At 41.9% G+C, this 23,123-nt stretch overlaps 1 protein-coding gene across 1 annotated transcript in view; it reads right to left on the bottom strand.

Moving 5' to 3' along the window:
- The window catches only part of CABLES1 (Cdk5 and Abl enzyme substrate 1), a 119,205-nt gene that overhangs the window by 54,303 nt on the left and 41,779 nt on the right, over window positions 1-23,123 (bottom strand). Inside the window, 2 exon segments of the mRNA XM_032795812.2 lie at window positions 6,402-6,494; window positions 9,148-9,219. Coding sequence (XP_032651703.1) covers window positions 6,402-6,494; window positions 9,148-9,219 — 165 coding nt within the window.

Here is a 23,123-nt window from a genome sequence, read left to right as displayed (position 1 = left end):
TGGTAGCCCTTTGAAGTTTCAAGTGTAGCCATACCCTATATCTGCAAGTGTAGCCATGCCCTGAATGTTGGACTTAATGCCTAAAGTAGCAGTCAGGCACCTCAGTCCCTTTGTGACTCTAGCCCTTAACCTCTCTGTCCCTCAGTTCCCCATCTGTAAAACAGGAATAACAACACTTTCCCACCTCATGGGGTGTTGTCAGGATGAATATCATAGGTGCCGACTGCATGGGTGCTCTGGGGCTCGAGCACCCACGGAAAAAAAAGAGTGGATGCTCAGCACCCAGGAGTCAGCGCTTGAGTGTGGAATGTGATGAATTCTGTGCTGCTAACAACTTCTGCCCTTAGGGCAGGAAGTTTGTTTATAAACAGAGGCAGGGTGATTAAGATAACAAAAGGCTTGTCATTAAATTAAATTAAGCATCTTTATATGATCCTGAAAGCATTCCCAGGCACTCCCGTTAAAAGATAGGAAACAAAGGGTAGGAATAAATGGTTCATTTTCAGGATGGAGAGAAGTAAATAGAGGTATCCCCCAAGAGGCTTCTACTGGTCTGGATCAGGGCTGTTCAACATATTCATAAATGCTCTGCAAAAAGAGGTAAACAGTGAGGTGGTAAAGTTTGCAGATGATACAAAATTATTCAAGATACCAAAGTCCAAAACAGACTGCAAAGAGTTACAAACGGATCTCACAAAACGGCAGATGAAATTCAATGATAAATGCAAAGTACTGCACATGGCAAAATAGAATTCCAACTATACAAACAAAAGGATGGTGCCTAATTAGCAGTTACTCATCAAGAAAGAGTCTTGGAGTCATCTGCATTACTCTGGAAGCACTGTTTCCACAGTACTGCAAATTCATAAGAATTCTTCTCACTGTGCTTGTATCATCCTGAACTGTCAAATGCAAATTCTCCTGCTTCAGAAGACTTAAAAATTATCTCCAGTAATCAATGGGGCAGACACAGCTGAATAATGTAGCTGTCCTTAATGTTCATCAAAATAATACCAGGGAACCTAGATGTAAATAAGATCGCTACAGTTTCATCCAGAAAGCTACAGTGAGATATAATGTCTTTAAACTGCGACGTTAGTGAAGACAGTTTATAGGTGATGGCAAAGATTTTAATATACTGTAATTCATGAGAATATAATTATGTAGTTCATAACAATTGAATCATTATTAAAATAGTAAAGATACCAATGATAGACACATTCAATAACTAGAATATGAAAGAAAATAGCTTCCCTGCAAACCTGATGGAGTGGCCCCCTCCACACACCTCTTCAAAAGCACCCACCGGCAAAAACAAAAGTCAGCGTCTATGATGAATATATAACATGAAAGACTGTGAGGTGCTCAGATTTAAAAATTTTATAGTGATGAGAACCAGATGAGTATGATGGACTGACTGACCTGATTTTCAAAGGTGTTTTGCATTCAGAACTCCCATTAATTTCAATGAGAGTTCAAGGTGCTTAACATCTTTGGAAAATCAGGTCATTTCCTTAGATGCCTAAAGGTGGATCTAGGTGCCCAACTTAAGGAAACCAAGTTTGAACGTGTTGATGCAACATTTTATTTTTAACCAATATCTCTGTGATTATTTGTCTGTAATGACATACGGCATTTCAAAAATCATGGATCTTCTGTTCACTGTGTGTGCTCTCTAGATAAAGGGATCTTTAATATGATTACAGAAATATTCTGCAAGACTGCATCTGCCAATAAAGATAAGAAAGTATGTTTTTTGCAAACTTACTGTTTTCGTAACAAGAAAAATATTCAGTTTTCTTATCAGAAATGTTATTGGTGTATACACTAAGATAGAATACCACATACATATTGTACCAACCCTTTAGCAATTGTTGGCAAAATACAGGCTGATGTAGATTACTGCCTGTGGACCAAATTTCACTCTTTCATAGGCGAGTTTTTATGCTAAGTTTTTGTGTGCACATAACAGGGATACAAAATACATTTACATGCACAGCACAGGTATTCAGGCACTTTATTAATTTGCATGTGTAAATATATCTTGCTGGAGTGCACTACTTTATGCATAAAATGGCAGATGCCAGTTTGGAGGTTGCTTTTGAAAGTTTGACACTAGTAACGAGCCTGCAAAAACAACTTTGTTATATCATAGTCTCGGCACCAAAAGCTAAGTTTAAAAGGAACTATAATCACACACAGCCAAATTCCGATATCTTTACTCATGCTGAGTGGCACTTTATATCACAAGTAATTTTATTTCAGCGGGACTAGTTGCAGAGAAATGTGTTACTCAGTGTAAGTAAAGCTATCAAACTCTGGCTGACGATCACACTAATCAGTGTTAAATTAGAAGTGACATTTGTCTAGTCCAGGGGTCGGCAACCTACAGCACGTGTGCCAAAGGTGGCATGTGAGTCAATTTTTCATGGCACGCAGCGCGGGCTGAGCTGCTCAGCCTACTGCCCCATGGAGTTCCTGCTGCTGGCCCCTTCCAGCCGGGGTCCTGCCCAGTCCCACTCAGCACCTGCTGCTGGCCTGGGGGAAAGAACCTCAGGGTGCCGGCTGGCTGAGACCCCAGCTGGCAAGGAGCCTCAGCTGAAACCCTAGAGCGGGGTGAGCTGAGCTGCTAAGCCCGCTGCAGCTCTGAGGTTTCCACCGCAGGCTCCTGCCAGCCGGGGTCCTGCCACTGGTCCCACTCAGCACCTGCTGCTGGCCTGGGGGAAGGAACCTCAGGCTAGCAGCGGGCTGAGACAGTTGGCAAGGAGCTGGTGGTGGCGGCGATCCCAGAGTGACGGCAGGATGAGCTGCTCAGCCCGCTGCCACTCTGGGGTTCCCACTGCTGGCCCCTTGCCAGCCGGGGTTCCCTGCTCCCCCGCCGCAGCCCCACTCAGTACCTGCTGCTGGCCTGGGGGAAGGAACCCCAGCCTGGCAGCGGGCTGAGACCCCAGCTGGCAGGAACCAGTGGTGGAAACCCCAGAGCGGTGGTGGTCAGACCACAGCTGCTCTGGGGTTCTGGCTGCTGGCTCCTCTCCAGCCGGGGTCCCTGCAGCCCCACTCACTTTGCTTTCAGTTGGAGTTCCAGCGCAGGCCCCCTGCCAGACAGGGTCCAGGCTTCCGGCCCTGCTCACTCCTAACAGCAGCCAGTTCCACTCACCTCAGCTGCCGATCTGGAGTTCCAGCCGCTGACCTCCTGCAGCCGGTTATCAACTTATAACTCAGAAGCCTGTGTGCAGCTTAAAGTATCTAAATAGGTGCCACCAGACATTGGAAAACTCAGCAAGGAAAAGCAAGGGCAAGGATCACACTAAACTAATAAGATCTGTATTTTAATTTAATTTTAAATAAAGCTTCTGAAACATTTTGAAAACCTTGTTTACTTTACATATAACAATAGTTTGGTTATATATTACAGACTTCTAGAGAGACCTTCTAAAAAACGTTCAAATGTATTACCGGCACGCAAAGCCTTAAATTAGAGTGTATACACGAAGACTCGGCACAGCACTGCTGAAGGTTGCCAACCCCTGGTCTAGTCCTCCATTTGGCTAAATTACATGCTATGAACCTAACTCTTTCGATGCATGTGTGCATGGTTCCCAATGACTGCCATGGGAGTTCTGCCTACTACTCCTGAGGGCATTCTTCACAAACAAAAATAAAAATTTTACGCCAAAAAAATAAAAATTCTGCGTACAACATTTTAAAATTCTGCAAATTTTATTTGTCAAATAGTTGTGGAGGCTCCAACATAGCATTGGGGAGCACAGGCCACTGGCTGCACAAAGAGAGGGAGATCACTTTCCAGCTCCCCCCTCGGGACATGGCTCAGCAGTGAGGCTGCACCCAACCCTGCCCTGGCAGAAGGACGGGGCCTACCCCAGAAACACCCCAGGGCCCTGCCCCTACATGCCAGGTGCACAAATTGTGGGTAGGCAGGCTCAGCCAGGCAGGATCCAAGTGTGGAGGGACAGTGTGGGGGGAATCCAGGTGTAGGTTGAAAGGGTTCTGTGTGAGGCAATCTGGGTGCAGGAAGCTCAGTGGAGGATCTGGGTGCAGGGGGGATCTGGAGGCACAGGGGTTTGTTGGGGGGTTCTGGGTGCAACAGCAATCGGACTCTGCAGGAGGGTCCAGGTGAAGGTGGTTTGGGCTCAGTGGGGGTGTGTGTCTGTGTGTGTGGGGGGGAGGATAGAACTCAGCAGGAGGGTCCGGATGTAGGGGGAGTTCAATGGGGAGGTCCAGATGCTGGGTGAGTGGCACTCAGTGGGAGATCCAGGTTCAGCTGATTGGGGCTTGGTGGGGTGGGGATCCAGGTGCGAGTGACTCACTGGGGTGGTCCAGGTGCAGGGGGAGGGGGGCTCAGCAGTGGGGTTCTGGGAGGGGGTGAAATTTGGCAGGAGGGTCTGGGTATGAAGGAGTCTGGATCTGTGTGGGTTTGGCGAATGGGGGAACAGCTCCCAATACAGTAATCCCTCCTCCTGTAGCTGAGGAGTGATAGGTGCAGGAAGGGTGGGGAGGGAAGGGGATTTTGCAGAGCTTCCTGAAGCCTGCGGAGAAATCTGGAAGTGGGTCTGACCCAGCCCTGGATGCTGTGCAGGGACAGAGGAAGTCCCGTCCTCGCCAGCCCAGGCAGGACTAGCAGCTGAGTCTGGTGCAGGGTAGGATCCAACTGGGTCTTCCCCAGCCCTGCCCCCTGCCCCATAGTGATTTACCTCTCTGCCAGCTGCCCTGGGCACCCAAACATACTGTTGGGGAGGGTCGCATGACCCCTCTTGTGGCTGCCCTTTGCTTCCCCGTTAGAAAGTCATTTTTCTGTGGGGAAGCAAAGAAATCTGCAGGGGACATGAATTCTGTGCATGCGCAGAGGTGCAGAATTTGCCCAGGAGTAGCATATACATGCAGGGCAGACTTAATGGTAAAGTTTAGTTTATTAGTTCCCCTCCCACATACAGATACTGATTTTTAGGTTTTCAAAGAAGAGTCTGAGTGAAGCCATGAGGTACATATTCAGAAGCATATCTTTGTGGCAAAACACATGGAAATTATATTTTTATCAATGGATAGGTTTCATCAGGAAGTGATTAATCTCCCATGTGGACTGGATGAAAGGGATTCAAATAAAGGTCCATGTTTTGCTAATGTGAAAGCCAGGATCATCTCTGTACATTTACCATATCCTCTTGTATTACCATCCCTACAGGAGTACAAAGGAGCATCCCACACTAGGTATCCAGCACTCCCTGGAGAGTAGGGTGAGACTCTGATTAGTCATGGGGGTATGTGGCCTTAGCTCTGTCCCTTCCCATACTCATGCTGGGATCTGGAATGGTGTGGGCATGCATGCATGCTGCGCCTTTACAAAGCAGCAGTGAAGGATACTACTGGACGCACTCTCACAGTGTTCCTTTGAACAAACTTCCAAGCATCTGCCATGTAAAGGGAGATTTTCTCAGGCTGCCTTTAACTCAACCACTCCAGGTGCTCCTACCCTACTGCACATCTCAAGCACAGGAGGCCTAATCTTGCCCTGAACCCATCAGAGTAGACACAGAACATGTCATATTTATTGTTTAGTTCGACAGAAGCAATAACATTATATTTCACCCCCTTATCTGTATTCTCTTCTTTTGACAGAGCTATCCTTTTTTGCCTCTTCTTAGAGCTCTCTCTCTCTCTACTGACATACCATTTATCAATTCCCTTTGCTCTCTTCTCCATAAATTCCAATTCAACCATTTTCCTCCCCTGCAAAATTAAACAACTCCCTTAACTCCGCAAAAGGGATCTCCATTTCCTAGACTACCAGTTCTCCTGATCTCTCTTTCTCTAGCAACCTGGGGCCAGATCCTCAGCCCCATTACCACAGAACTGCCTTCACAGCCCAGTTGGCTTTATGACCCTCTTCCTGTCCCCTAGCTCCTGTAACTTGTGCTGGGGACCAGTTTGGAAACCTCCTTATCCCTCCCCTCTTAGATGTATCAAGCAGATCTTAGGTGTACGCAAAGATCTGGCTCTAGTCTCAAAAATGGTTTTAAGGAACAGTTTTAACCAAATTCTGCTCAGTCTCACATGATGGTAAAACCTGGTTAACTTTAAACCATTGTAAAAAAATATTTTTAAAAGAGTACTTTCCTATTACACAACTCTTTTTGTAAAGTAGATGGGGTCTTAAAAATCCACTCACTAGCAAGTCAATCGATTAGTAATTCACTTGAAGAAGCTAGTGTGCATCTTCATTTAGAGAGTAACTTTTTAATTTTAATCTTAATGGGTTTTTATTGACTGTGTTACATGGTAATTTCTAAAGGTTAACTTTGCTGTGTAATGGTGCTGACCGTACTCTAAACTTCCTTGTGACCCCACCCCAAACTTCTGAACAGAACACTTTGCTTGTGCAGTACCTGCCACTTCTGGTATCGTGTTGCCGCATACTCTTGATAAAATGAATCTTCTTAAAATTCTTTGGTCTGGGTGAACCTGACAGAGTCCGACATCTGAAAAATAAATCCGTTAAAAAAAATTTAGTCAGCTCCCTGCTGGACAGCTGAGAAGTCTCAACACAATGACAGGAAGGAAAGACCAGACAAATTATTCAAGTCACCCTGTTTTAGGAGTCAGCAGGAATGATTAAGACAGTAAGTCTGGAAATGAGAAGGCTTAATATTAAACACACACACACACACACACACACACACACTCTCCACAAAAACCCAGCAACGTACAACTTCTTGGACTTTGCTGAGGTATGTTTGACACAGTTTTCTGAAATGATCAGTAACTAGAAATCTTTAGCTGAATTCTTGGAATCACTCAAGATACAATATACACACTTTCATTTTTGTGTCCTCCTCAACCACTTAAAAAAGTTTCTGTTAGAGCTCAAATTAAAATAAAGGGTGCAGCAATCTGTCATCTATCTGTTACTGGAGTGATTCCCCTGTTCCTTTTGTTCAAGAGGTCAGTTATTTCTGTAATCAGTTACAAAACATTTGAACAATAGATAAAGTAATTGCTTAGGAAAGAATACCTTACAAGTTCTAAAACCAATTTTTTGTCTAACTTTTTCTTAAATGGTAATTTTTAAGATAAAGTGCAACAGGAGAAAAACAAACAATGACACTCCTTTATGGACTGAAACAGCAGTACATTTTGTAGATTTGTGTTTTAATTACCAATTTATTTTATGTAGACTCTCACTCTCCAGAATGAATGCATTAAGGCCCAAACTGTAAATTGAGCATCCAGGCTATGCACTGGGATGTTCCTCAGGAGTTGCCTCCATGGTGCTGTACCATCACACTAGGGAAAGAATGGCCATTGTATCCATGTAGTAGTAGCAGATCCACGAACCCTGCCTCCAGCTGAGCCCAGCCTCAAATCCCAGCATCATGGAAATGTGCAGGGAGGTCTGCTTCTCAGTGGGGAGGGAGAATAAACCCATTTGAGACCCAGAAATCCTCCCTCCCTTTGCAATGGAATTGTGTTGGTTCCACTCCAGGAAGAGAGCTCCATGCCAGTTGAGGCAGGAGAGCAGGATTTGCCCTAAGAGTTCTATCCTGTCTTCTGCTAGATGGCCTGCACATACAGTATCTTGGACAGCCAAATACGGTGCATGTATGCCCAAGCATAGTAGTGCATTTTCCAGAATACATGGGCAATGCCTGTCACACACAGGAGAGTCTAGGACTGAACTTTCAACAAAAGTTTCATATGATTTTTTGTAGTGGAGCTAGTAGCCAAACCTACTGGCAGCCAAATACCCAGCACATCTGGAGATGAACTGCTGTGAGGTGCACTACATTTCTGTAGATTGTTCTATTAGATGGCATGGTGGTGTGGGGGAGTTAGCACTCCACCTGCAGAACAGGCCAGAGGGCCTAGCCACACACTACATCTTTGTAGAAGCTGTATTGTTTCTCCACCTTCTCCCTGGCAGCACAGTTCCAGAGACACCCTGACCCCATGCCAGCATCTCCTCTAACTCTCCACTGAAAGGGAAAATCCCCAATGTGGCAGGGATTCCATTGTAAAAGTAACACAGCCCTAGGTGAGTTTGTGAATTAGCAAGTAAATAAAATCCCACTTCACTTTGTTTATTTCTTTTGCCAATTATGTTTCCATCTGAATCATTTATGAGACCACTTTATAAGGTGCTAGGAAGTGTCCTTTGTAAAAATAATGAAGTACTGGTAATAGGCCAACTTGCTACAGCCTCTACTATTAAATTTTTGCTGGGAGGTGGGAACAGACAGCTATTTTTTGTGCATATTAGCAAAACGTGGATAAGCAGGGTAATGTGGTACATACCAATATATGATCTCTGAATTATTGGGTCCCAGGGTAAACAGAACTTTAAAATTAAACTTTTGCCTCACTGAATAGCTGAACTGGAAGCTTAACTCTCTGCTTGGATATCTTTGTATACTTTTAATTTTTAAACCTAGCGCTGCAGATTGCATCACTTTGGCAACTGATCTGTTAGCAATGGGCGGACTTCCCGAAAACCCAATAGGGACTAGTCGTACAATCACATGGCAGTCTCCAAAAAGAAGCCATCTATTCTTGGGTGCAGGATTGATATTGTGATGAGGCGGAAGATACAAAAGGGGTGGGAACAGACTCCTTAAGGGGAAAAAACTAGTGTCCTGGATAATGAAAGAGCACAACTGAGCATCTTCACTTAAGCACAAGCAGCATCATAACCACCAACCTCAAAATAACAAAATCCCAAATACACATGCACAAATAAAATTAAAAATAAAAGAGAGAGAGAGAATGACAAAAAGCTTAAACTCAATTTTGTAAAACTAAAGTGTTTGTTAAATAATCATGATTTCCTTGTCGTTAAGGCTCTAATGACTCCTAGCACTGACAATCACAGCTCTAAGTGCCCTTCTATTCTCTACCCTGCCAATTTATACTGTCACTTCTTACTCTTTAAACCAGGCAATTTTTGAGTCAGATTCTATCTACCACCTTATACTACAAAAGAGGATAAACAGTATGAACCAGATTTTGATACTCTTCATCCTCGGTGTTTTACTCCCTGAGCAAGGTACTGCTCAATATGAGTAAGGGTGGCATAATCTGTCCCTATAATGCATAAACAGGCAAACCGACACACAGACAGACAATGTATAAAATCACCTCCGTAGTGGAGCATTTTCCTCAATGTCCTCCAAAGTCTCCAGAGAAGAGCGCTGGGAGATCAACCGACGCCTGAGGAAAAAAGAAATAACCACCACTGATTAAAAAATAAATAAACAAATAAATAAATAAATCAGAAATCTTGTTTCTTAAGGCAACATGCTGCACATGTTTTTATATTAGACAGGTTTCATTCTGTTCAGTCCTACTTATCTTGGCGATCCACTGATTCCGACCATAAGTAAACCATTTCATAAAAGTTTTTCTATCACAACAAAAATTGAATCTTTATGTTGCCAACCACTGATTTCATGCCACAGTACTCTCCGCAGTTTATACCCAAACTTGCTTTTTGCTTTCTAGTTTCCGTTCATCAATCGGTTTAAATATCTACATAAGGACAGCAGCTCATCTATTTTGTTGCAGAAAGTGTAGACCTATATCCATATCACTGTGAACCAAAACTGACTTCCTATCATTCACACTGCTCTAAGGAATGCATTTCAATATATTTCTCTTCACACTCCACTCCCTCCAAACACTATTTTCCTTCAGTTTTCACACATGTACAGGCAATTATTGTCCCCTAGTGTCTCATTGCTGCTTGGGGGTGGATCTAAATATTTAGTTCAAAGATTGTAAAACTGGCAGTAGTGGGTGCTAAATAGCAGTTTTAAAATGAGCTCTTGTTAATCTATCTTCTTCTGGTGTTGGATTTATGATGTTCTATACGCAGCAAGGAGGTTCTCTCTGTTGAGCCAGACACCCCTTTGACAAAATGCAGTTGTCAAAGTCACATACATTGTTTCCTTTACTCTCAGGTTTTTTTTATCACGAGAAGATTGAAAGAAAGAAAAAAGATCACGACCTAATGCTTAATAGGACAGGATTTACTCTACAGCACAGGTGAGAAGTGTTGTTCTTGTCAGAAGGAAAATATGAGCGGGACAGAGAGTGCAGGGAAACCCCAATACTGTATTAAGGAGAGCGCTGCTGCACAGACATCAAGTTACTAGGGCCAATGACAGCAGCGCTCTTCCCAAGTGTGCTGGATTGAGGCGCTGTGGAGAGTATGCAGGAGCAATGCAGGGACTGGTATAATGTCAGTGGGAGGCATGTTTTGAATGAGGGATTAAAAATGGGGGGAGGGGGAGATGTGAAGACTGAGCTAAAGCACCCACTGCACAACTCTGCCCCCTTCCTTTCCTCTCTACATTTCTCTGACCTCCCCCTAGCACAGGGAAGGAAGGGAATTCTGGGTCCTTCCCCTGAACAGGGAGCTCTTAGTGGAGCTGCCATGGGGAGAAACTGTTGAAGGATGGAGGCAGTTGTGGAGGAGAGCCCAGGTGGCACCACTTCTCTCCTAAGTCACTGAAGGGAAGGTGCCCAACTCTCCACCCCCTTGCCTTCCCTCCTCCCTCTCCCTCTCCCTCATGATGGTTCTGCTCCATCAGCACTTCTGAGCTCCCAGAGAGTAAAGGTCCCTTTGATGACAATGCCTTATTCATTAAGGGATCACTGAAAACCTAGTTTTTGGAAACCCAGTTCTTCAGGAAAACTAGTCTTCCAGCTGGGTTTTGAAAAAAACCCCATAGTGTTTGGATGATCCTTTACGCTAATAATAGTAATCTAGGATACGCGGCCCCTCAGTAGCTGTGCCAGAACACAGATCAAAGAGGTAAAGGTTGGCGAGATGGCAGAGACCAACACTTTGCACCCTGCTAATTGCCACACCCTCTGCCCTACTTCAACACCCTCAGCATCCCCCCCCGCACTGCTCTGACTCCGCCCCCAATATTCCCTATCTTTGAACCTAGCGACGTGCTTTCCTTTGATCGCACTCCATCCCATTGTTCAGGAAATAGTTGAAAATCATGAGTCACGATTACATTACTGTAACTGTTTACTAGAATCTTTCATCTTCTCTCTGTTTAATTAATGCTGGCTTCCTTGACAATACTTTTCAATTAGAAGTAGAGTCTGCATGTGGATGTTAAAGCACTTTAAAATATTGCTCTGAAATTGGAAATTTTGGCATTCAAAAGGAGACCCAGCAGAATGCAGGCAGAGAACAAGGCCTATGATGATGTCCAAGCTACCAAGCTACGGCTCAACCAACCAGTCACCTCTGTTAGTTACCATATGAAGATAATAAAGAGGAATTCTCACACACAAATAATTCCTTAGTCAACTAGATGTAAAACTAGAAAGACACTAAAATGTAACAATTCTCTACCTTTCAACATACACTTGATCCAGCACCAGCCACTAGTAGTGGTTTGTTTATATAACCAGCTGATCTGAGAGCACATGTTCATCACAGTCTAATTTTGTGCCATTAAAACCGATATATTTTTATTAACATATTAAACTCTTTCATATGACAAAATCTATATTAGTTAACAAAAAAATTATGTCTTGTACCAAAGCACATCTCTTATTTGCTTAAATTTGCAGCTCTACGCTGAGACTGTGTGTCACATTTTGGTCTGATAGGGATGCGCATAAAAACAAGTTGCGCAACTTACCAAATGCCAAAAAATTAACAAGTGTCTAAATGTGAGGCCCCCTTTGAGCTTAATATCCAGGCCAAATGGCTCTCCTGGTCCCCGCTCTAATAGGCCCTGTGTCAGACTGAGCCATGATTTAAAAATCATATCTCTAAATCCTACTCAAGGCAAAGAAATAGACATGTCCATTATCTTCCCACCGCTAGTGCTTTTTCACTTTGTGTTCTTGAGAATAAAAAAAGTTTGCAACTGAATTCTGTCCAGTGTGGAGGACTATTCCTACTGCTTTACCCTACTTGTGCAAATAAGTCGCCTCTGCTCATACTTGTCCTGGAATGCAGCTCCCTGCTGTTCGTGGTATAGTGCATTTGTGTAATTTGCAGAGTAGTTTGAGAGATTAAAAGAAGTGAGCCAAACTATGAGCTACAGCAGTAACATTCTTCACATTTACAGCGGAACGTTATGTACAACTAATGCTCAAGCAAAGAAATTCCAACGATTATGGATGGGTTCCCTAGCAGAATACTCCAGAATCTGAGCTTTCACTGAAGAAATTGTCTGGATATGAAGGTAGCCTTGAGAAGATGTACTGCTTTGTGTCTGTAAGCAGACAGACTAAAACAATAGCATTGAGTGTGAATTTCCTCCAATTCATCAGGGGAAGGGGGTACTTTTGAAGCCTAATTATGGTCACTTACATGCCAACATAAGCTTTTTCACAACTGAATGTCATACTAGAAACACCAACTAAGGAACGTACCTACTGTGAAGGAACCCACATCCTGTGTTGCACAAACACCATAAAAGGACTTTTTTTTAGGAATAAAGCTTTTGAAACGGTAAACTATTTACTCCACTTGCAGCATTATTTCTATAAAGTCAAATTCCATTGACAAAGCCTTTCTAATCACCTGTACTTATGTTTTAATGTTGATTTCTAATATTAGAACTTTCTTCCTCTGAGTTCTCACACTTAGAGCTTATTTGTAGAAACTAAAAAGATGTATTTTAAAACTTAACAAGTTGCTTGGTGTTGGTTGACATGCATCAAAAATCATTTGTTTTCATTCACACATTGTGATTTTGGTCCAAGACTATATGCAGATACTTTGGAATAAAAATGTTCTGTTTCAAGAAATATTTTTATAGGACACTTATTCTGAAGAAGGAATGGGGAAATGCACACCTGCCTAAAATGACAACAGTGTGTGAATTAAACAGATTTTGTTATTTTGGTGCAAGTTTGTGTGTAGCCCAGCCTTTAGTTAACATGGTTTAAAATTAGTATAGGTTCACCTCTGCAGGTGAACTCATGCTAAAATGTGACTTGCTCTGTCTAAAACTTGTGTATTAAAATATATTAGTTAAAATGTTAAAGGGTTTCTGGACTAGAAAAATTGGTCGAGTTTAGTTCTGGTTTAGCTAACCTATGCTAGCTAAGCCTGACCTAAATTCAGTCATTTTGTCTAGTGCAGATGCAAGGTAACATCTTTGCTTGATTTAGCTGGCCAAATTTCTCCCATACTAATATGCTGCTGTGTAGATGGGGCCTAAGTAAATATTGCCATTTGTAGCTGAGTGGACCATATTCACTTGCCTGGAATTAAGGGCTTCATATCCATTATTGAGGGAGGATAACTTCATAGTACTGAAATCCAGACCCTATTATAGTGTTGCTGCCCAGAATCCTATTTAGGCAGAAAGTGCTGATATCCAGCCTATTAATTTTTGCCACATGGCAGCAATTTCCCTTAAACATTTGTCTGCAACAATCTTCGTTGCTACCTATTCCCTCTCAGCTCATTACATCAGCCTACAAATGACAAATATGAATTAAGTATGGGCTATTTAACATTTTTATCAATGACCTGGGGGAAAAAAACATAAAATTATCACTGATAAAGTTTGCTGATGACACAAAAATTGAGTGACTGTAAATAATGAAAAAGAAGGTCACCGACTCAGAAGAATCTGGATCACTTGGTAAGATAGGCGTAAGCTAAAGTATGCATTTTAATACAGCTAAATATAAACGTATACATCTAGGAACAAAGAACACAGATCACGCTAGCAGGACGGGAGACTGTATCCTCAGAAGCAGTGAGTCTGAAAAAGATTTGGGGATCATGGTGGATAATCAGCTGAACATGAACTCAGTGTGATGCTGTGGCCAAACGAGCTAATGCAATCCTGGGATGCATAAACAAGGGAATCTCCAAAAGGAGCAGGAAGGTGATTTTACTTCTGTAGTTGGCACTGGTGTGACTGCTGCTGGAATACTGTGTAAAGTTCTGGTGGCCATAGTTCATGAAGCTGTTGATAAATCAGGGCTAGTCTACACTGCCAATGTTAAAGCACCAGCCAACGTTAAAGAGAGGTCTCCCAGCACTCTAAAAAAACCCCACCTCCATGAAGGGCGTGGCTCCCAGCGCTGATGCACTGTCTATACTGGCGCTTTACAGTGCTGAAACTTGCTGCGTGTGGGGGGAGGGAGGGGTGATTTTTCACACGAGTGAGAAAGTTGCAATGCTGCAAAGTGCCAGTGTAGACAAGCCCTTAGAGAAGATTCAGAGAAGAGCTCCGAGAATGATGAAAGGATTAGAAAACATGCTTGATTGTGATAAATTAGATTCAGCAAGCTCAGTCTAACAAAGAGAAGGTTAAGGGGTGACTTGATTATAGTCTATCGGTATCTGTATAGGGACAAATATTTAATAATGGGCTCTTCAATCTTGCAGAGAAAGGTATAACATGATCCAGTGGCTGGAAGTTGAATCTAGACAAATTCAGACTGAAAATAAGGTGACAGAGAGGGCAATTAGCTACTGGAACAATTTACCAAGGGTTGTGGTGGATTCTCCATCACAGACAATTTTTAAATCTAGACTGGATGATTATTTTCTTAAATGATATGTTCTAGGACTTATTTTGGGGGAAGTTTTATGGCCTTTGTTATATAGGAGGTCAGAGTAGATCAGGGTTCTAAAACTTCATTGCACCGCAACCCCCTTCTGACAACAAAAATTACTACATGACCCCAGGAGGTCAGACCGAAGCCTGAGCCCACCAAAGCCCCACTGCCTGGGGAGGGAGAGGGCAAAGCCTAAAGGCTTTAGCCCCAGGCAGGGGGCCTGTAACCTGAGCCCTGCCGTCCAGGGTTGATCACAATGGTCCCTTCCAGCCTTGGACTCTATAAATCTATTAGCATACTAAATCTGGGCAAGACACTAAAAAGTTGTTTGGTTGGCCAATGTTTTAGATTGTCATTTTTTAAATTGCTCATGGCCCCATTTGCACTCTGGATTAATCAGTGACTAGCTGCCTGATTCCACATAAAGATGTAAAAACCAAAAATATCTTGTCTGTTGTCCCCACCCAAAACCTGGTTAACTCTTTTTTTTTTTTTAAAGAACTAAGTTTATTGTTCAATAACTAAAACAAATACAAACATGTACATGAAGGGAGAAAAAAGCCATATTCTGCTCACAACTCCCAATAAGGTCAATTTCTCACTCTACTTGACAATGTCAATTTGAGTACATAGTATGAATGGATTCATTAACCAATTTACCATTCTCAGAAAAATAGCTGAGACGTCAATTGCTGCAATATATACAGATCAATTAAATCAAATCAGAGGTATAAGCAAACCTTAAGAAGCAACACTAGGGATGTCATTGGACCATGAAGTTCATATCTGAACTAAGAGATAAGAATGGCAGTGTTGCTCTAAAGAAGAAAAATTCCACTCTCTTGGTTTCTAGCCCAGCTACAAAACAAAATTAATGTATGTGGGGATGTAATACAAGTATCGATTCTGCACAAGTTCATGGTGACGACCACACTCACTACAGGTGTGATCCTGCTGAAGTTAATGATGCAGCTCTCACTGACTTCAAAGGAGCATGATCAGACACTAGGGATTTTTTTTTAACCCGTCTCAGAGGGGCTTACAAAAGGTGCAGGTACAGCTCCTCCAGAATCCATGATTAATGTATCTTAACCCAAACCAACAGCAATATATGAATTGGGAAAAAAAGGCCAGACTTCGTATGAACAAATATGTATATAATTTGTTATTCATAACATTATCCTTGTCTGGGGTGTTCACTGCTACTGAAATCCCACCATAGGTACAACAGCCATAGACAAGCTGCAGGTATCCCAATAAGCAAGTATTCAAATGATTAACAATGATCAAAAAAAAAAAAACGGTCAAGAGTCAAGAAATCATGTTGGTTTGAGATTGTCATAGTTCAGGTGTCCAATATGTTCATCTCATTTCTGCAGTAACCAGAACCAATATGAAGGAATGAGTGCCAGAGAAGCAGCAGGGTTAGATTGTCAGGGCTGTTTACTGTTTATACCAGAGTTTAAAATATTGTATCTTGGGACTATTAGAGGGACCAAAATAGCCCAATTTCCTGGGAGATGTGGCAGGTTTGATTTAAATTTACTCTCTGCTGTGAGTACTCAAAAAGTCACTGAAGAGGTGTTCTCAATTAAAGAAGGCTGACTTGGATATTAAACACTAGAGGAACACTTTTAGCTCCTACGATTTTGAAGAATGGAAGAAGAGCCATTAAACAACATATCAACATGTAAAGATATTTCACAAAATCCAGGTATCTGCATCATTATATAATAGAAGGTAGTTTTTGGTCTCTGCTCACCTAACATTACAGAAAGAGAAATATAGGAAAACAAATCCTGAATAAGCTTCTGAAAAAAAAAGGAGGAGAATTGTCCGGAGGCACCCAAAGTGACAGGAAGCAACAGGACAGGCTGATGCAAGAGTTGTAATTAATTATATGTAATAAAAACTACAAAGAGCTGCCTTCTCTGTAAAGCCTGGAAAGAAATCCAATGCATGATTCAGATCTTTAAAACTGTTTAATAGTTTTGGAATGCAGCTGCAGTTGAACGCTTAAAAAAACAAAAATCTTCAGCGTATTTTGAAAAATACATCAATTGTTTTGTTAATTAAGAAACAGTAATTCAAACCACAGAATACTAAAAAGGATGCTCTGAAAGATAACTCAGCTTAAGAGCTACCTCTGTGCAGGATGAAGTTATGGTTTGGAACACGACTTTTTCAAGGGCATTAAGGAGGTCTCATTGATATTCTGACACAAGAGAAAATAGCTATCCGACTGTGGTGGTGAATGTCCAGCATTGACTCAACAACCTGTTCCCACTGAGGCATGCATTGCGAAACTACATTAGCCTAACTGTCTGTAGACTTAAGTCTGGAGATGATTTCAACAGTGCCATTTCCTGTTTGGTCTCCACTATCGCCTCGAAGGCAAGTTTTTGAGAGACTTTCCAGTTTAAAAGAAGAGGGTGGGAAACAGCTGAGACAGAACTAACCTCAGCCCCTGGTTATAAGAATGCTTCTCCCAGTTGGGACCTTCCCAAACATTCTCCCTGCTTGAGCTTGCCACCTCACCTACTTTGCAATCCAAACCATTTTCTCCTTCTCTAGCCCTCATCCTCTCCCGTGTTGAACACAAGTTGTTAGACACAAGTTTTGAAGTGGCTCACAAAATTCTACCACAGTAACCCATAATGCACTGAACCCATTCATGTACAATATGTGAGCATACTAAACACATATATATCTTAGACATAAAAGATTTTGATAAATGGAGGGGAGACCTAGTAGAATTTGTTGGCTGTATCAAGAGTTTGTCTGATATAGATATAAAATACACAAATACAGTGCAAGAAAAGAAATACTGAAAAGAAGGAATGCAACCCCCCCCAAGCCAAAACAAAAAACCCGCCAAACTGCCCTAACCAACCAAACAAAAAAGACGCTATTAAATACAACACTAGATGAACATGTGAAATGTCAGAACATTACAATAATTAAATTGTACCACAAGTCCCCACAGTTAACTAGAATCATCTGTGTCTGACAGAGGCTGTGTCTACACTATGGAGACTATATTGGCATAGCCCTGTAGCGTAGACTCAGCCTACAGAGACGGATGGGGTTTTTTTTTTTGTTGGTGTAGGCACACCACCTCCCTAAATGAAGTTAGTTATGTTGACAGAAGCACTCTTTTGTCAACATCGCTCTGTCTACTCTGAGGGTTTGGTTGGCATAGCTATTATCAGTCAGGGGTGTGATTCCCCCCCAGAAGTAGCAATGTCAGCCTAACTTAAGGGTAAATCAACCATAATTCTTCTCGAACTTGCACCTGGGTAAATCAGGAGTAACTCCATTGAAGTCAGTGGAAGCAGACTGTTTATTACACAGAGTACATAAACGGTTCTGGTAAACAGAAGGGAGATATGGTAGAATTGTGTGAGATGCTCAAAACCGTACTGGCCTCTTCTGGTCATCAGTTCAGACTCAGACATGTTGAAAGAAGTGTGGTTCTGGGTCCAAGTGGGATTTAAAAAAAAGTGTGTTTGAAGTGAAGGATCTGGGAGGAAGTTTCTCACTGGATAAGATGGGGTCCTGCAGCTCTGGTGGAAGGGAAGCCCAAAATGATATTGGGTTTGGGGCCTAGTTTGTCTTTATTGTCCCAAGCCGCTGCATGAAGCCTAATTGTTTTTTCTCTGCAGGCAGTAGCTTCTGTTATCCATCTTCCTACTGCTGACTATCACCCAACTGTAATAAGACATAACAGCATTCGCTAGGGATAAGGTTTCAGTACAAGAGATTAGAGGTTCAAAAAAATGTCCCTCAACCTCCTAAAATGTATATCACACATTACATACAATTGGTCATTTATTCAGCCAAAAGCATTTTTGATTTACTTCTACAAATTATTTTATTTTACAGTCTGTTGAATAATTTAAACAGTCCTGGAGCACGTTCCTCTTGCATGCTGCAACATGACATGCCTGTCTCAGTCTGCCTGCTTAGAGACCCCAGAAACAGTCCATTAAGTCTTTCTGAATCTCTCTCTCTCACTCACTCACTCGCAGGGTTAATTTATTACCAAAGTCCTGTGCACATTAATCATAACGAATCTCCCACAATCACAGGCCAGAATTCCCCGGCATTGTCCAAACAATACATGCAACACACCGAGTATAGCTCCGACTCCTCTCCTCACACTCCAGCTCTCCAGTACAGCTCCAAGAACTCTTGCCATGCCTCACTTCCAGACTCCAGCTCTCTCTGGCCCTCTGCCTTCAGCTCTCCAGCTCAGAGAGCGAGCAGGCATCTCCCTCAACTGCTCTCACCCTTCAGCCCTCTCTAGCTTTCTCTGGCCATGGTTCTCTGGCTCAGGAAGATCAGGAGACCAGTCCCTTCCCTGGCCTCCTAGCCCTCAGCCCTTTCCAGCCTCCCAGCACTGGCTCTGGCTCAGGAAGGTCAGTAGGTCAGCTCTTCTACTGGCTCCTTGATAATCCTTCCTTCTTTCCAGTGAGGGCCTGCAGTGAGCTTTCTACTCACTTCAGCTTTCCCTGCAGACCGTCTCTGGTCTCTTGACTCCCAGACAGCTCTCACCAGCCCTTTTCCTGATTGCATCTCCTTGACTCACTGGGTCTCTCTAACACAACTAGTCTCTTCTTCCCTCAGATCCTCCCTTCCCATATCCAGGGTACTGCCCTGCCCTCTTAATTGGCCAAAGTGGAAGCACCTGTTCTGACACAGGGGCACTGGACCTGCTTCTTTTACTGGGGTTGCCTAGCCACCCTGTGATAGGGACTAAATAAAAAAACCACTAGTTTTTGCATCCTTTGCTAGTTCTTCAGGAACTAGACTGCTACCTCGATTTAACGCCACCCAATATAATACAAATTTGGATATAACGCAGTAAAGCAGTTCTCCGGGGAGGGGGGCTGCGTACTCTAGTGGATCAAAGCAAGTTCAATATAACACGGTTTCACCTATAATGCCGTAAGACTTTTTTGCTCCCAACGACAGCGTTATATCAAGGTAGAGGTATCTTAAGCAAGGCTTTCGTACAAAGGTACATTTTAGATAGCTCAATATATTAACATGGCTGTCTTTTTCAGAACAGCCATTACTACAATACTGCAACATCTTATAATAAGACATCACTGTGCAGATGTCAAAGACATTCAAAGCTAGCAAAAGGAGCAAAACCACATGACATATCATTTGTCCTATAAACACCATTGCTATTTCCAAAACAATAGCTTTGTAAAGGATATACAAATCCCGCCTCTTTATTTCCTTTTTATATTGTCCACGTTTTACTAGACTAGCCTTTCTCTGCAAAATCAAACCGATTTTCCCTGTGCCATCTCCGCTTGTTAATCATTATCTGTTCTACTAGGATGAGAATTAATGTCTATTCAGCAGTTGCACTATAACCTAAGAGCCAGATTCTGAGAACGCCTTCTCAGAACAGCAGCTGAACTGAAATCAGTGGAACTATTTGTTTAAGTAAGAGTTTGTAGGATTGGGTTCTAAGACACCAAAGTAGATAAAGGCAACTTTGAGATACATACCTCAGTATGATTACACTTATGCCAAAATTAAAGAAATTAATGGCAGAATAGAATTAAGAGTTAAGATTACATGTAAGAAATTCAGACGTTAAGGTAAAGAAATGCACAGTTAAGAAAGACAAACAACCTTAACTCTGCCTTGTAGTAATGCCTAACTTTATGATTAGGGAATTTTAGTGTTTGTGGTCCAGATTCATTGAAACTGATTTGATAAACATATTAAAAACAATTTGCGTATTCCTTTACTATGGGATAGAGTTACAGTTTTTGGGTACCTTTCTTGAGCATTTCCATTTCATAACAAATTTCTTTAAAAGTGTAACCTTAATTCTGAATTCCCTGGTTTGGGAAAAATGAATAAATCCCTGTAGCTTTTGTGTCTTGGAATTTTCTTGTTTTTTTAAAAAAAATAAGAACATTTTCCATATATGAACACTAAAAGAGAGACCCAAAAAGACTACTACCAAGTGATATTTCGAACGATACGAAGATATATAGTTATAACCTTCAACCCTTTTTAAGTAGGCATATTCACCAGTATACCAGAGCAAAGGTAAGTGGCGAGAGCACATGGGCAAAGCAGACTGGGGTTTACAGCTGTTCCACATCATCAGAGCAGCACAAATCAGAGGATACTTGCAAATTTGGTCTTTAACATACAATTGATATATTGCTTTGAAGGGCTGCATTAGGTCAGACGCAATGTAAAAGTGGGACAGGGAGAGTCCAGTGCCAAAGGCCCATGTACTTTGATGGCAACCCCTGCATCAGTCTTCCTTGACAGTGCTACCTTTGTGTGCTGTCTACCTGAGACAGCAGAACCAAGGGGAGCGCTTCTTGCACTGATGCCCAAATATAGCATGCAGTCATGAAACCCCAGCAGTGACAACTGGGTCAAGAAGTCTTACCAGTGAGAACTCTTGATACATGTTTGGTCTTCCTTATACCAGTTGTTACAATTAACAGAACTGTTGCATGCAAATTAGCTATAGAGGAAGGGTGGTTACTGGTAACTCTACCAATCATGTCAGAACTATACTATTTAAGAGCTACCTGAGTTGTTGACCTGACCCCATCTAGCACCTATGTAATACCAAAAAAGATAAAACTATGATTTATAGCTTAATTACAACCTAATTTCTTCAAGTACAGCCTATGCACAAGACTTCAATTAATGTTAAGTACAATGGAAAGTTTGAAGAGCCTCAGTTATTCTACAGTTATGATCATTTGGAAAAAAGAAACAACTGACATGGATGCTAAAACTCTTAAAGAAAAATTTTAGTTAATTTAAACCAATACAGATTTACTTGTAAATGCTCAGAAAAATAATTCTTTACTCAAAGAGTAAGTGCTGTAAATTTGGGGAGTATATGCTGTATTTTTCAAACAAAACAAAGAGGTTGAAAGGGAAAATTCTGTTTTACTTTTGAATTTTCATTCTAGGACCCTTCAAGTTAGGCAGCCTTCACATGGAGTGTTCCTCATCTCCATATGAATGGAGGCAGATCAGATCTTTGCTCAGAGCCTGGGTTTAGGACTCTCCCTCAGGAAGGCCTCTCCAGAAAGATGCTTATTCTGAGGTTTTCAGTGCACTATTCTTTTTCTGAACTTGACTTCATTGTGAAGAAATGATAGGCTTCCTGTTTGCATTAGTTTAACAGCTAGCTAGCTAGGCTGTGGTGCAATTTATTTGTTGGTAACTGCTGGCCAAAACTTAAAACTGGACTGCAGCCCTCTGCAGTGTATCAGTGAGCAGTAACTCCAATGAAGTCAATGGAATGACATTACTGTAAGTCAGAGAAGAAGCAAAGCCCTGAGACAGTCTAGCATTTATATAAACAGCTTGGCTATACTGATGAAAGGAATGCTTGTAATACACTTGCTGCCATTCATGAAATCAAAACAAAAGCTATGGAGGTACCCAGTACCATGACAAACATTTTTAGTACGCATCAAAACACATTAAAGGCAATTTTGGAGGGGGAGGGGCTAATTTTCACATGTAAGTAAAGGTGAATTAAAAAAAAATCAAATACAGATCATATTTCTTGCCAAATTATAATAATTTTTAAGTAGGTAAAACTCAGGACTAAACTACTTGATTATGTAAGTTCACACAGCTGAAAGTTGCACTCCATATTATCTTTTCCCAAAGTAACTCTGGGATTTCATAAGAGACCATATATAGTTAGATAAAAAAATCCTTAAAAAATTCATATATACATGGAGTTTAACAATCTTCACAAGTAAAAAAGAAAAGCCAATAAACATGCCAGTAACAGCAGAATTGATCCATCTAAAACTTCCAGAAATACTCTGAAAGAAACCAATAGCTTACTTACACTGAAAAACAATTTAGTTAGTATGCACCCGTGTAAACAAACATTCAAAGCCGTATCAGCAAAAGACGATGTTACTTTTATCTCTCTCTCAAACAGCCCCAACAAAACTTTCCAGTATAGATTACCCGATCAATTGCCAACTAAATTTTAAACCTAGGAGAAAAATTAAGTTAAATCACATTCATTTCTCCCAAAGACTTTTGATGACTGCTTCATATTAAATTGGTCTCTAAAATAACACAATGGAATTCTTGTTACTAGCATCCTAATGCCACAATGTGATTTTAAAGGCTAGTCACCTATTTCATAACTATAACTGAAAAGGAACTAATCCAGACACATACATAGATGTGACAGAGCACACCTGCCCTGCACTGGACAGGAAGAGGTTAACCCCATACTTTGGGCTAAAGAAGCCATGCCACTTGCCCCTTCTGCCCCACTGGGAATGCTCCAGCTGGAACCACAGTATAAAAGGGAGCAGCTCTGCTCACTCAGGGCTGACCATGGAGGAGAGAGGATGTGTGTTAGAGCCCCAGACCACAGAGGCCAGGCAGGCTGAGATCCAGCTGTTTGTGGAAGCCCACAAGGGGAAGCAGTTTCTGGGAACTTCATCTGCTGACCACCCTGGAGAAACAGAGGACCTGTGGACTATGGAGCAGGAAGATAGGGTAGGAAGTAG

This window comes from Chelonoidis abingdonii, chromosome 2, assembly GCF_003597395.2.
Source record: "Chelonoidis abingdonii isolate Lonesome George chromosome 2, CheloAbing_2.0, whole genome shotgun sequence".
NCBI lineage: Eukaryota > Metazoa > Chordata > Testudines > Testudinidae > Chelonoidis > Chelonoidis abingdonii.
Note: the sequence above shows the minus strand (reverse complement) of the source record. Positions and strands in the feature narration are given on the sequence as shown.